Source organism: Eublepharis macularius, chromosome 5 (genome assembly GCF_028583425.1).
Source record: "Eublepharis macularius isolate TG4126 chromosome 5, MPM_Emac_v1.0, whole genome shotgun sequence".
Lineage (NCBI taxonomy): Eukaryota > Metazoa > Chordata > Lepidosauria > Squamata > Eublepharidae > Eublepharis > Eublepharis macularius.
In genome coordinates, this window is record NC_072794.1 from 27,458,755 (window position 1) to 27,471,839 (window position 13,085).

The following is a 13,085-nucleotide window of genomic DNA, read 5'->3' on the forward strand; positions in this document are numbered from 1 at the left end:
TCTATGCAACGTGGAAACAAAGAACTCCTTCAAAATGAATCTCCTTCGTGTGCCAAATTTTAAAACTTTTTTCAGATTTGAGCATACAAAGGACTAGCATTAAAGAGACATGCACTTTTTATGTTGCAGTAAGAAAACTGACAACTTTCTAAAACAAAAAAAAGAGCACAGGAAATTTTTCAAAAAAAAAATCAGAAACACCTTCAAAACAATCCATACAGGAATTAGTTATTGAGGTCTCTCTTTTATTTTTGTTTGATTCTGGGAGTGCATTTTGGAAATATGACTACGGAAGAATTCTGGATTTCATGCCAGTAAATGTTTCTAGTAACATTGAATCCAAAATATGTGGAGAAGTACAACATAGGAGGATTTTGTAAGCATCCCTAATGGAGACTAGAAAGGGGCAGGCAGTGAAGCACAAGAGGCAGAGCGCTCAAGTAGCAAACTTCAATCTTTTGAAGCCCTGAACATTCTACTTCTTCCTCCCTATGCAGTTCTGAGACTTCACAGGACAGGCCCCTCTAAAACCTGCTCTACACACACCACATGGAATGTTATGTTTTTATGTGATACATTTGCTCATTTGTAAAGGTTACCATGTGTACATAGGGTTGCCAGTAGAGATGAGCATGAACCGAAATACGAACCAAAGCTCGTGACGAACCGGGTCGGTTCGTGGTTCACGAACTGGTGGTTTGTCAGAGCCCATTTCTGACGAACTGCCACAAACTTTAAGCTAGTTCGTTTGGTTTGTTTTTTGGTTCGTCACTGAAGACAGCCTGGTGCTGATCAATCAGTTTCCTAGACAACGGGGGATGGACTTCCTGCAGACTTTCTGCTGACCTGGAAGTGGCCTTCTGCTGGCCCGGACGTGACCTTCTGCTGACCCAGAAGTGACAATTTGCTGAACTGGATGTGACGTTTTAAAGAACCAAACAAACCGGTTCGCGAACCACGGCAGGTTCGTGAAAGTTCATGAAATGCGACGAACCATGAACCGCATGGTTCCGTTTTTTTCCGGTTCGTGCTCATCTTTAGTTGCCAAGTCTTTTCACTCCCCTGGCAGGAGATTGGGACACTGGTTCCTACCTCACATCATCCCTCTGTTCTCTACTCATGTGCGCGTTGCATACGTGCTCCTAACTGGTGCGATGACATCACTTCTGGGAAGTGATGTCACCATGCAGGTTAGGGTTAGACTCAAATGGTGGCCTGGGAGTGCTCCCACGCTGAATCACCCTGCTGCAGGGCACTATTCAGCCCAAAACGGGAGTGCTGTGGGGTGTGAATCGGACTGCTGTGGGCGCGGCAGTGCACTGCGCTGCCCAGGGGTGCGCTGTGCCACCCAGGGGGTGCACCTCCCCACTGGCCAGGTAAGTGGAGGCAGGGGGAGAAGGTAGAAGCAGGGGATCCCCTGCCCTGGGTGGGAGAATGGCACTCCTATGTGTACATGGTGATTTGAGATGTTAGTCACTTCAGGAATTCACCTAAGAACTTCGTGATGATCTGACATTGTTTTTGACCTGTGGCATTTTTGCATGTTTGTGTTATGCTCACAGAGAAAACAAGACGTTTAATCATGTCATGTATCTGTGGGCTGCTATGTTCTGATTTCACACTGCCTAGCTGCAGATGTGCTTACGGTCCTCCTTCAAAGTACTGGCTTTAGATACAGCTTCTACAAATTCCCTTAAAAAGTTAGCTATTAGTCATTGACTATAAAGCTCTGGAGTTCTGAGAGGGGGATACACATTACAATAGCAGCAACTTTAAAGGAGAATAAACCTTTACTCCATGCAATGCATATTATCTTTCATAACTATCAACACGTGGTAAATATGCCAGACGTCATATTACCAACTATGAATGTGGTTAAGTGTAACATTTAGACCAGGCCTCAGTTTTGCCCAAAGGCAAAAATGCTAGAAATATGCTTAGGAAAAGAAATTTTTGACATTTTCAAGATGATAAAATTCTGCACCAGATATCCAATGTTGTTACTAAATGGCAAAAGGAAAATATCTGGTTTAAGGATCCAGCAAGCTACCAAGCAACAAAAGCTTAATTTTAAAGAGGGTACAATACAGGGCAGAAAATTAGAAGGACAAATCTAAGAGTGAAACAGCCTCCTGTAAGAGGGCTACAGAACTCAGCGATGAATGGGTCATTCTGTTCAACTTGTCTCAGAGAACGTCAATGACCAAATTTGGATTTCTGTTCTGGTGGTTATCAGAGGACCCTCCCTCTTAAAAATTCCTAAGAGGTGAGAACAAAGCGGTTTGTTCCCTTTATCGTGACAGTAGAACAGTTTCCCGTTCAGATGTTTTAAATAGGACGACTGAGGACGGAGTAGAGTTAAGTGACCGTGTCAGCTGATAGCTTTCTTTTTCTGTGGAGCAGGCTGACTATGGAGTGAGCTGACTATGTTCTCTCAACACAGACGGAAGCCAAATAAAAATTTGTTTTCCTATAATGGAATGGTGATGGGAATTGTGTCATAATAATGCTTGAGTGTTTCTTCCAAAGAAACCAAGTTGCCAGTGCAGGCTCCAAGGCAAACAAGAGCAGATTATTGTGAACCGAGGTCTAAGATTTTGTGTGCTTCTCTTCTCTCTCAAGAACTTTCACACACTTCCAAGAACTATGGATCAGTGCAGTACAGAACCACAATTCTCCCTTTAGAAACTATTTTCTAAATTTATTTTGAAAAGTTATCTGGAAGGCTTGCATTAATTTTTTTCACAGTATGAATGAATGCCAAAGGGGGAAAAATGTAGGGAGGGAGGAATGGGGCTCTTAAACTCATTAATCATACAAGCTCTGATCCAATCACTTGAACAATCCTTTGTGTCCCCCCATGTTTCGTGCTCAGGATTCCCTTTCTCCAATTTCATTCTTATTGGTCCCTCTTTCTGGGCACAGATAGGAGGGTGCACATGTCTAAGTGACAGATGGAGAGAAAATACACTCTCTCACACACAGGGTGTAGATTGACTAATAATGAAGAGCTGTGGAGTTTTTAAAAAAAATGTAACCAAAGAGGCTGAAGAAAGAAAAAAAGACTTGGGGGAGGGGTAATCATTGTCAAAAGGCTAAAAATATATTAAATCATAACATTTTAAATGAATTACAAATAATAAAATAACTGTGCATTAAAATGTATGAATTTTGGTTTCATATAGAAGTACTTTCCCACAGTACAATTTTTTTAAAGGTAATTGAAGCTGTATACATGGAGATGTCACATATTTAAAGGCATCTTCCTATGACCAAGTACAATTGTTTAAAACGCAGAATACTTGTAAACCAAAACCAAATGCATTTAGGCTGTGAGGCCTTCCTCAGTGGTTTGAATTTGTACAATACACACCATACACAATTGGATAAAATTACAACATATCTGATCCAAGCATTAAAAACCTAAAAAAAAGAGAGAGAAAGAAAACTGGGGATTGGATTAATTCTTGTGTGTTTTATAAATTTTTTAAAAAATATATAATATTTGAAATTATTAACTTACTATATTTCTGTTACTCACACAAACAAGATGTAGGAACTGTTTCAAAACCATGCCAGGAAAAGGCTGAGCTTTGGAACAGTAATCAAAACATCTGCCCAACCCTGATGCAAGGCTAAAGCTGGTATATACCTACATCAGCTAAAACTGGCTCAAAAACAGATCACCCCTTTCGTATTTTCTTTCTCTCAGCAACTCATTGTAATGTTCAGTTGGGATAGCTCCACAGCTGACAATATTTCTTCCTGTTGAATGATTGATGTCAGTAGTCCCCAAGGGCTTTAAAACTGTCTCATGAATAGCTCAGTCCACACCCTTGCCTTGGTAAATCTTAGTGTGCTTACCCAGTAATGAAACCCAGAAAGAGTGAGATCAGCAACCAGACCAAGCAGGTCAAGCGATCTAGGTATTTCTTTTTAAGAGATGATTTTTTTTTACCTCAAAGCAGAAGTCTTGTCCAAGGATACTGCTATGAAGTGGTTTGACCAAGACTTTCTCTTCAGTGGCAAAATCCAATGTCTCCACAGCGCTAGCTGGGCTCAACAAAGACTCGTGGGAACGAGATTCTTTCAGCTTTGGTAAAGGATTGGACCTGCGCAAAAGCAAAAAGAGTTAGAAATAAGACACCAGGAAAAAATAAAGACAGAAGCTGGTTCAAGAAAACAGCTTTTTTTTTTTTTTTTTAAAGAAGCACTGGTTAAGGTTTGCCTCATTTTGATTGCTGTGTTTGAAAAACCGGATAGCCCTGACAAATGCCAGACAAGATATGACAGATCCAGAAAATCATAAATATTTTGCTTGTTGGCATTATATATTCTTAACAATTGGCTTTATAAACCTCAATAAAATGAATGCATGTATCAACATCTCTTAAATTAATGCTATCCACTTCTTTCACAGATTCCAAGATTCTGTTAATGTCAACCTTGCTGATATGCCTAGAAGCTGTATATATTCCATGCATCTATGAAGGGGAAAAATGGTACATCTAAAGGTCCCCTCTCTCAATCCTTCCAATGTACATGTTCTGGAAAGGAATTAACTGGGTATTGTAAAATCAGAAAGCACCTGGAACAAAGTATTTACCTATGTCATTTATATCTAGCCCTTCTTCCAAGGAGCCCATTTAATCAAGGCAGGTTTGACAAAAGACAGTGACCAAGGCAACTCAACAAGCTTGAAGCTTCTGGTAGGGTTTGAAAGCTGGTGTGGTGTGGTGGTGAGAATGTTTGACTAAGAGCTGGGATACCCAGTTCGAATCCCCACTCCAGCATGGAAGTTTGCTGGGCTATCTTGGACCAGTCTCTCTCATCTTAACCTAACTCACAGGGCTATTGTGAGGATAAAATCGAGGCGAGGAGAACAATGGAGGTGCTGTGGTTCCGCACTGGGCAGAAAGGCAGGGTATAAATGAAGTAAACAAATAAACCCAGGTTCTCTGGGTCTAAGTCCAATACTTATCTATTACACAAACACAGAAACCCCTCCCCTACGTCACATGTAATGTGGCCATTAAAGTGTTATTGATGCACACTCTGTGCACACCTTCTCATGCCTTCTAGACTGATCTGACCTGGTCACACTAATCCATGCTCCTGCAGTTTTTTGGCCTGACTAAATAGGGCTGCTCCTGAAAATAGCTTACGAGTTTCAATCAGTGCAGTATGTTGCTATTCATTTATTAACTAGTATGTCACAGCTTACACACACATAAAATCTATTCTGCATCAGTTACACTGGCTAACGATTTCATTCAGCATTCAATTCAAGTTACCAGGGTTTTAAAGTTCAAGCCTTTGTGGTCTGGGACTCATTTTCCTAAATAAATCCCCATCTCTCCTCATATGTGTCCTCCCAACAATTGAGACCAGGTCAACAGACCAGGTTGACACTTCCTTTGATCTGCAAGGCAATTTTCGTGGCTGTAAAAAACAGGACCTTTCCAGTGGCAGCCCCTTTCCATTTGAAATCAATTTCTGGAAGAGGTTCTGAAGGCCCCTTCTCTGAATGGGCTGTAAAATGTTTTTCTTTCAACAGGATTTGGGTGAATAAAGCTAGCCAACCTGTGACTGATAAGCTACTACAATTTTACGTATATGTGCTGTTTTATGACTGTTTAAAATGCTTTACTCTTGTTGCATTTTGGGGATGCTATTTAAAGCTGTTTGAAATATACAGATTAACAAAGACTAACATGTGGTGCAATCCTAAACAGTATATATCTTTCTAAGTGTACTGAAGTGAATGGGCTTACAAGAGTGTGAGGCTCAGACTTATAGTTCATGAACCCCAGAAAAGCCCTCTCAAAAAGTCATATTTTTACACAATGGAAGAAAGAATACAACATAGTAGTTTAGTGGGCCTCAGTCAGGCATGCACATAAAACATTGCGTTTATTTTAGTCATAAATTACATTTTTGCTCTCAGTCTTTACTGTAGTTATTGCTTGAGAATTTTTTCTTTTATTGTAGTGGTTTCAACTAGTTTCACTGGGGTGTGGGGAATGAAACATAGCATTTGTCTCTCTCTTCCCGCTTTCTGCAGCATTGCCTTCTTGCATGCCAATGTGCACAAACAAAAGGTTTACCTATTCATCTTCAAATTTTTCATGACTCTTATCTGATGGTCATTTACTTCATACTTTCAACTATGATCCAACTAAACTGTATTTGACTTTTAGAAAAGGAAGCTCATAGTATAATCTGACCAAATGATAATAATTAGTTCTTTTTAAAAGCAGAGAGTAATTTCCCAATAATTTCCCCTTCATTCTGGAATACAAAAAAAATTCCCGGAGTCTTCTTGAATGCTATATTTATTGGAATCCTATATACTGGGCTGACTTCATGGTTTCACTCCACTAGTGCTGGAGGAACAATGGCTGAACCAATAGGCAGAAAAGAAAAAACAGGTGCAAGAATTATGACTTTAAAATGCTTTGCTGTTGCTCAAGGTGATATTTGAAACGCTGTATAGAAGATCCTCTGATGAAGGCTTAAAGCAAAACGCATAGGGATCTCAATAACCTCAGGAAATTCCTCCACCTTGCACCTGTTTTTTTCTTTTCTGTCCACCCCACTAGTGGTGACGCTCTCTTCTGGTGCAAAGAGCCTTCCACTGCTGCAGAAAGCCTCTTGCTTCTGAGGAAGGCTCCTCATGCGGGAGGAAAGTGTTACTGATAGCAGCGTGGGCCCCTGGGATCTGACTCATTATATCATTCAAGTCTAAATTATTTTCTTTAAAAATTAGATTTACTGAAGATCAACAGAAAGCAGGACATATTTTTTCACCCCCACCCCACCCCTTTTGCAGGTTACCGCTCTTGTTCTGGTAGTCCTCCTATGCTTTGAACAGATGTTCCCAGGGCTTCTTCTCCTCACCTTTTTAATTGATTTCTGAGTGTAAAGCCCTCAAACGGCAGAGCAGCATGGCCGCTGAGAAAGGTAGCAACTACAAGAGGGGCTTATGGCTCAGTGGTAGAGCATCTGCTTGGCATGCAGGAGGCCCCAGGTTCAATCCCCAGCATCTCCAGTTAAAAGGATCAGGTAGCAGGAGATGGGGAAAAACCTCAACATGAGACCCTGGAGAGCTGCTGCCAGCCTGAGTAGACAATACTGACCGTGACGGACCAAAGGTCTGATGTAGTATATAGCAGTTTCATGTATCCCCAGCCACCTTAGTACTGCACTGCTAGTGATGCATGTTTAAGAGAAACCCTTTAAATGCCTTAAACAACTGGAAGAGCTGCTTGGCTTTGTTCTTGCTTGTTGGGACCACCCTGATTAAAAATTGTTAACCAGAGAAAATGCTCACATTTCAATATACACAAAAGAGAGTAACAAAGTAGGGGCAGCCTTGATGGCGTTGCAAGCAAGGAATAAGAAAACAATTCTGAAAACACAAGTTGACAAACAGAGTGTAAATGTTTTGACTGCTGTCTGCTTCTTCTAACAGCTGCTTGTGCCAATGTAAACCTAGAACTTCAGCCATGAACATTTGTTTACTAACTGTGATTAGACAAAGCATACCTAAAACGCTGATTTTTTTTTAAAAAAGCTACTCTAACAAAATCCTCCGTTTTTAACATCTCCCGCCTATGTGCTGTTAAAGCCCACCTCTTTCTCTCTCTTTTGGTCCATTCTCTTGAACCCAAGAAAACAGAAATGAACAGTGGGGATTAATGTCCAGGAATTCATATCTATTCTGGTCTTGGGTCTTTAGAGCAGGGAGCTAGCAGGGAACACTTAAAGGAACAGGCACAGTACTATAAGGCTCACCTTATGATAAACAGCTCATATCAACTAATTTCCTATGTACAGACAACTAATTGCGTGCAAAGCAGTACACCTACATGAAACAATTGTACAGCCATCTGACCGTGCAGCCCCAAATCATAGCGGCGCCATGTATCCTGGGGCCCCCACACCTCCTCCTCTTTGGCTACATCTCAGAAGAGGAATTCCTGAGCACAAGGGCAGCAACGGCCAAATCCAAACCCAGACAAGGCGCAGATGCGTCCACTGCAAAGTTTCACAGACGATCTTCCTAGAAGAGCCAGGACAAGCAACTGGCCGGGATGAAAACGGTTCCGTCCGCACAGGCTAAGCCATCACCCTTCTTTGCCTCATCTTTCACACGCTGTATTCTGTCCCTCAGGTGACACAAACAAGGTTTCCTGGTGTGTGCCCAGCTCGCTCAGCCCTGGGCCTGTTGCCATGGCACTACATCTATAAGGAGATTAGAGGTGGAAGACAGCAGGGAGAAGCAGCAGCCATCAGAGCTCGGGGAGCAGAGAGCAGGCTCGGCAAACACAGCAAAGGTGACCTTTCTGAGGAAAGAGACCCCTCCCTCCCCTTTCAGCAAGTTAACCAGACACTAGATCCGAAAGAGAGAGTGGAGTCAGCCTTTGAATGGCCTCATGGGAACAGAGCAGGGTAAAAGAGTGGCACATCCAAAAAGCCCTATTTATCTTGCCTTATATATGATCCTTCTCCGTCGGGAGACATTTACCATACCTAACCGCACAAGTTAAATCCTCCACTAGCATCTGTTCAGCATCCTAGGCAGCCATACCACTGGTTCTGAATACTGTCTCTGAAGCGGCAGCTCTACTACAATTTGGCTGGGTTCATAAATATCACACACAAACATCTATACGGTCATGTGTGTTTCAACAGACTTTTTCTTCCCTCCAGATTCAAGGATAATCTCATTAAATGATAATGAATATTAAGGTCACCACATTAAATGGCATCCCCTGTGAATTAGCCCCCACCACTCCATCACAAACACATTCATGTGGCTGCCTGGAGCAGAGTGGGGGGAAATGGGGTGGCAGCAGTCAGGCTGTTTGGGCAATGGTGGCAGACAAACGGCTTGCCAGGTAGAGCGGTGAGTGACTCACAGTGTGGTTCCTTTTGTGTGAAGTTTACGTTTAACTTCTCAATACTACCCTTACTGGAAAAATGCTAAGTGGGACCAAGCAATACAGTCTATGAGCAGAACCACAAGTGACAAAAGGCACAGATTGGACACTTGTCTGCTTCCCTCAAGTCTCATTGATATAAATCAGTACACTGCAGAAGGCAGGTTGGGGCTCACGATAAAATGGTCCTCCAAACACAGTAATTCCTTACTAGTAGAAAACTAGTATGTTAGGGAAAATGCTAGGCCCAAACCTCTCCAAGTTGCTGTTTTTCTGCAGCCATTCCCAGAGAAGGCTGACCCAGCCCTCGCAATAAATGTCTTGTCATCGTTCAGATTGGATTACTGCAGCTTGTGAGGCTGATTTCCAGGAATGTCTGCAATTGGTTCAAATCATGGCTTGTATGGGTTTTAACTAGGGTCTGTTAGGAAGATTCTATAACATCTGCCCTATGCCAACTGTATTAGCTGCCAATTTGCTTCCAAGCACAGCTGCCACTGGTCTGGTGGTGGAGAGTGCCATCAAGTCATAGTTGCCTTATGGCAACCCCCTGGTGGGGTTTTCAAGGTAAGAGACTAACAGAGGTGGTTTACCATTACCCACTTCTGCAACCCTACTCTTCGCTGGAGGTCTCCCATCCAATTACTAACCAAGGCTGACCCTGCTTAGCTTCTGAGATCTGATGAGATCGAGCTTACTTGGGCTATCCAGGTCAGGGTGCTGTCACTGGTCTATAATGCCCTGAATGGTTTAGGATCGAGGAAGTTATGATGTAACCTTGGCTCTTTTGAGCCTGCCAGCAACAGGAGATCAAATACTGGTGGCCTGAGTTGTGTGTCCTCATTGACACATGGTGAGGTGAGTGGGCTCAGGGAAGACGGTTTTTTTTGGCAGTGGCCTCCATACTTTGGAACCCTGACCTGTCTTCTGGACATTCGTGCCAAGAGAGGAACGACAAGGAGGACACTTATAAATGGCACAGACAAGCAATTTACAGGAAGGGGTAAGCGGACATTAAAAAAAATTATTTATATACTGCCTCAACACCGTAATTTGACACGCATGAACAAACACAACAAATTAAAACTAATAAAAAAACAATAAAACCAGCAACTGCATCAAAACAATAAAAACAGCTGCACTTAGGTAACATTTTAGCAGCAGATAAAAGATGGAAATACATAAGCAGCTATAAATAAGGACAACAATTTAGCCGCAATGAAACACAGTCAAAGAAAGGAGACTGAAAACTAGCCACACGTGCATAAAAGCTAATCAAGAAAGGTGAAACGAAGAAACACTCCCAGCACCTGAAGCTTAACGCAGAAGATGCCAGGCATACAGCATCACAGAGCGAATGCCACAATCTATCACAGAGTGGGCCCCTCTCCCTTGCGGCCCCTCACCTTTCTTCTGCCAATGAGGGCATTTTCAACAAAGCCTCTGCTGCTGCTACTAACGTTTCAGCAGATATATATGGGGAAAACGAGCCCTTATGATACCCAGGTCCCAGTCCATTTAAAGCTTTAAAGGTAGACACTGATACCTGGAATTGTGCTCAGAAATGAACTGGGCAGCAACCAAGGTACAATAGCAACGGGTCCAGTAGCACTTTTAAGACTAACCAACTGCTTTCGAGAGACACCCGCTGTGTCTCTCGAAAGCTTATGCTACAATAAAGTTGGTTAGTCTTAAAGATGCTACTGGACTCTTTGCTATTTTGCTACTGCAGACTAACACAGCTAACTCCTCTGGATCTATAACCAAGGTACAGTTATTTAAATTAGTGATTATGATTTAAATCACCAAGTAAACAAGTATTAGATACTTCCAAAATAAAAGTGCATACTAATATGTTCCTTTCACAGTAAAAAACAAATCTTGATTTAAAATTGCATGGTGGTTAGCATTGGACTAGGATGTAAGAGATCCAGGTTCAAAATCTCCACTATAATATGTAGCTTGGGGGGTGGGGGTGACCTCGGGCTAATCAGTTTCTCTCAGCCTAACTTGCTCAATGGGTTGTTTTGAGTATAAAATGGAGGATGGGAAAGTGTTGTAATCTGCTCTGAGTCCCTATTGGGGAGAAAAATGGGGTATAAATGTCATAATAAATTAATAAATACAGTATTAATAAATTAATATTATTATGTATTTAAATAATAAATTAATAAATGCTTTATTAATTTGTGAAGGGTCTTTATGTAAGCTCAGACAGTAACATTTCTTAAATATTAATAAATTGTGGATTAAAATTGGTTAAACAACACAAAGGAGTGTAGGAATAAATGGATAATTCTTGCAATGGAGGGAAGTGAACAATGGGGTACCATAAGGATCAGTACTATTTCATTAGTTCATAAATGATTTGGAATTGAGTGTGAATAGTGCAGTGGCCAAGGTTATGGAGGATTTTGCAGAGTTGGGAAAATTATGAATAATTATGAATTTGGAGCAATTTTCCTATGAGGAAAAGCTAAAAAGTCTGGAACTTTTCAGTTTAGATAAAAACACGACTAATATGAGAGAAGTTTGTAAAATTACTTATGGCATGCAGTTGGTCAGCTACTGCTCTCTCAATCACATGAACTATTGTGCTATATGATGGCTGATGAAGAGGCTTTTCCTTGAAGTTTCTTCCTTTCCAAAGGAAAGCAGTTCTTAAGAAGTCATAAATAAATTCAGTTCCCACAGATTTAATTTGAAACCAGATTATTTTATTATGGCTGAAAGGCATGTTTTCATTCAGTCAAATAACTTTGTCTGCTGCACTGCATTCTGCACTAGCAGGTTTTTAGAGAGTCTTCAAAGGCAAGCCCATGCAGAGCACATTGCGAGGACCAAATCTGGGTCTGATCAAAGCATGGATAAACTGTGGCAAGATCTCATTTTTTCAAAGACAAGAAGGCCTATGTTCCACTCATTAAGTAGGGTTGCCAGGCCAAGTTCAGCAACCAGTGGAAGGGTTAGGAGGCAGGGACATATGATGTTGCTGATGTCACTACATCACTTCTAGGTACAACTCTGAAGAGACAATGGGTAGCTCTAGGAATCACCATAACTAAAGCTATTCTCTGGCGATTCCTAGAGCTATCCATTGTGACTTCCAGGTTGTACATGGAAATGACATGGTGACTAAGCCAGATCTTTCCTCCCTCTCCTGTTCTGCAATGGAGCAAATCACCAGATTGCCTGTCGTAAGCAGGCACACGGTAAGCCTACTCATAAGGAAGAAGCGATCTGAACTAAGTTACAGTTCAACCCCCAGAGTTGGTAGTTGGAATCTCACCTCAGTTACTGACCCCATCTTGAAGGCCCTGATTTTGTAATATTTGCCTTATTGCATAAGCCACTCTATATCTCATAATCATTTTACAGATGGGAAATGGAAGTTGCAAAAGTCATCATTCCGTTGAGAGCGGAACCTTCCATTTTCCAGGTCCAGCAATTTTAGATATAATTAGACGCAAAGAGCTATCTTTCTAGAAAAAAAAATAACAGTAACAATTTGGTCCTACCGCAAAACACAAGCCTCATCCAATATTCTAGTGCTGCAATTAACAAGAAGGCAATCTTCCCAACCCCCTCCAGGTTTGAGCATACAGATAATAAGTCGAAGCCACTCTGCTTGTTTTCTAATGACCAGCAATGATGGTAGATTAAAAGAGCCTTTCCCGTATTAGAGGGGGAAGGTATTGGAAAAATGAGTGGCGCTTAGTGTCTCTGCGAAGACAGCATTTAATCACAGAGAAGCAAGATTACAGTAAACAGGAAGATCATGTACTCACATAGAGTGGCAGGAAGCCTGCTGGAGGGGGCTAATGTTTGCCCAAAATCTGTTTCTTCTCAACAGCTCCATTAACCCATCCCCCAAATCCCTATTCCAATTACACTTAACCTGGGAGATTAACCTTTTCCCTACTATCCTAATGCACTATAAGACTAACAAAAGGGAGTCTTGGCCAGGGAAATATCAGCTAGATTTAAAACCAACACTGACGGTACAAAAAGAATGCACCCGTGCAATGTTTCATGTCTCATTTAAAACCTCACTGGTACACGTGCAACATGGAGCATGCCAACACTGCACCTGCTAGGATGATCTTTGGCAAGCTAATGTTGCCCATGTAGTGGTTGTGG

At 41.7% G+C, this 13,085-nt stretch overlaps 1 protein-coding gene across 6 annotated transcripts in view; it reads right to left on the reverse strand.

The window, feature by feature from the left end:
- Nucleotides 1-13,085, reverse strand: part of RASAL2 (RAS protein activator like 2) — a 271,541-nt gene that overhangs the window by 36,859 nt on the left and 221,597 nt on the right. For all 6 annotated transcript variants that reach the window (XM_054980121.1, XM_054980117.1, XM_054980119.1 and 3 more), the window contains one exon: nucleotides 3,959-4,112. In XM_054980121.1, coding sequence (XP_054836096.1) covers nucleotides 3,959-4,112 — 154 coding nt within the window. The remainder of the gene's footprint in view (nucleotides 1-3,958; nucleotides 4,113-13,085) is intronic.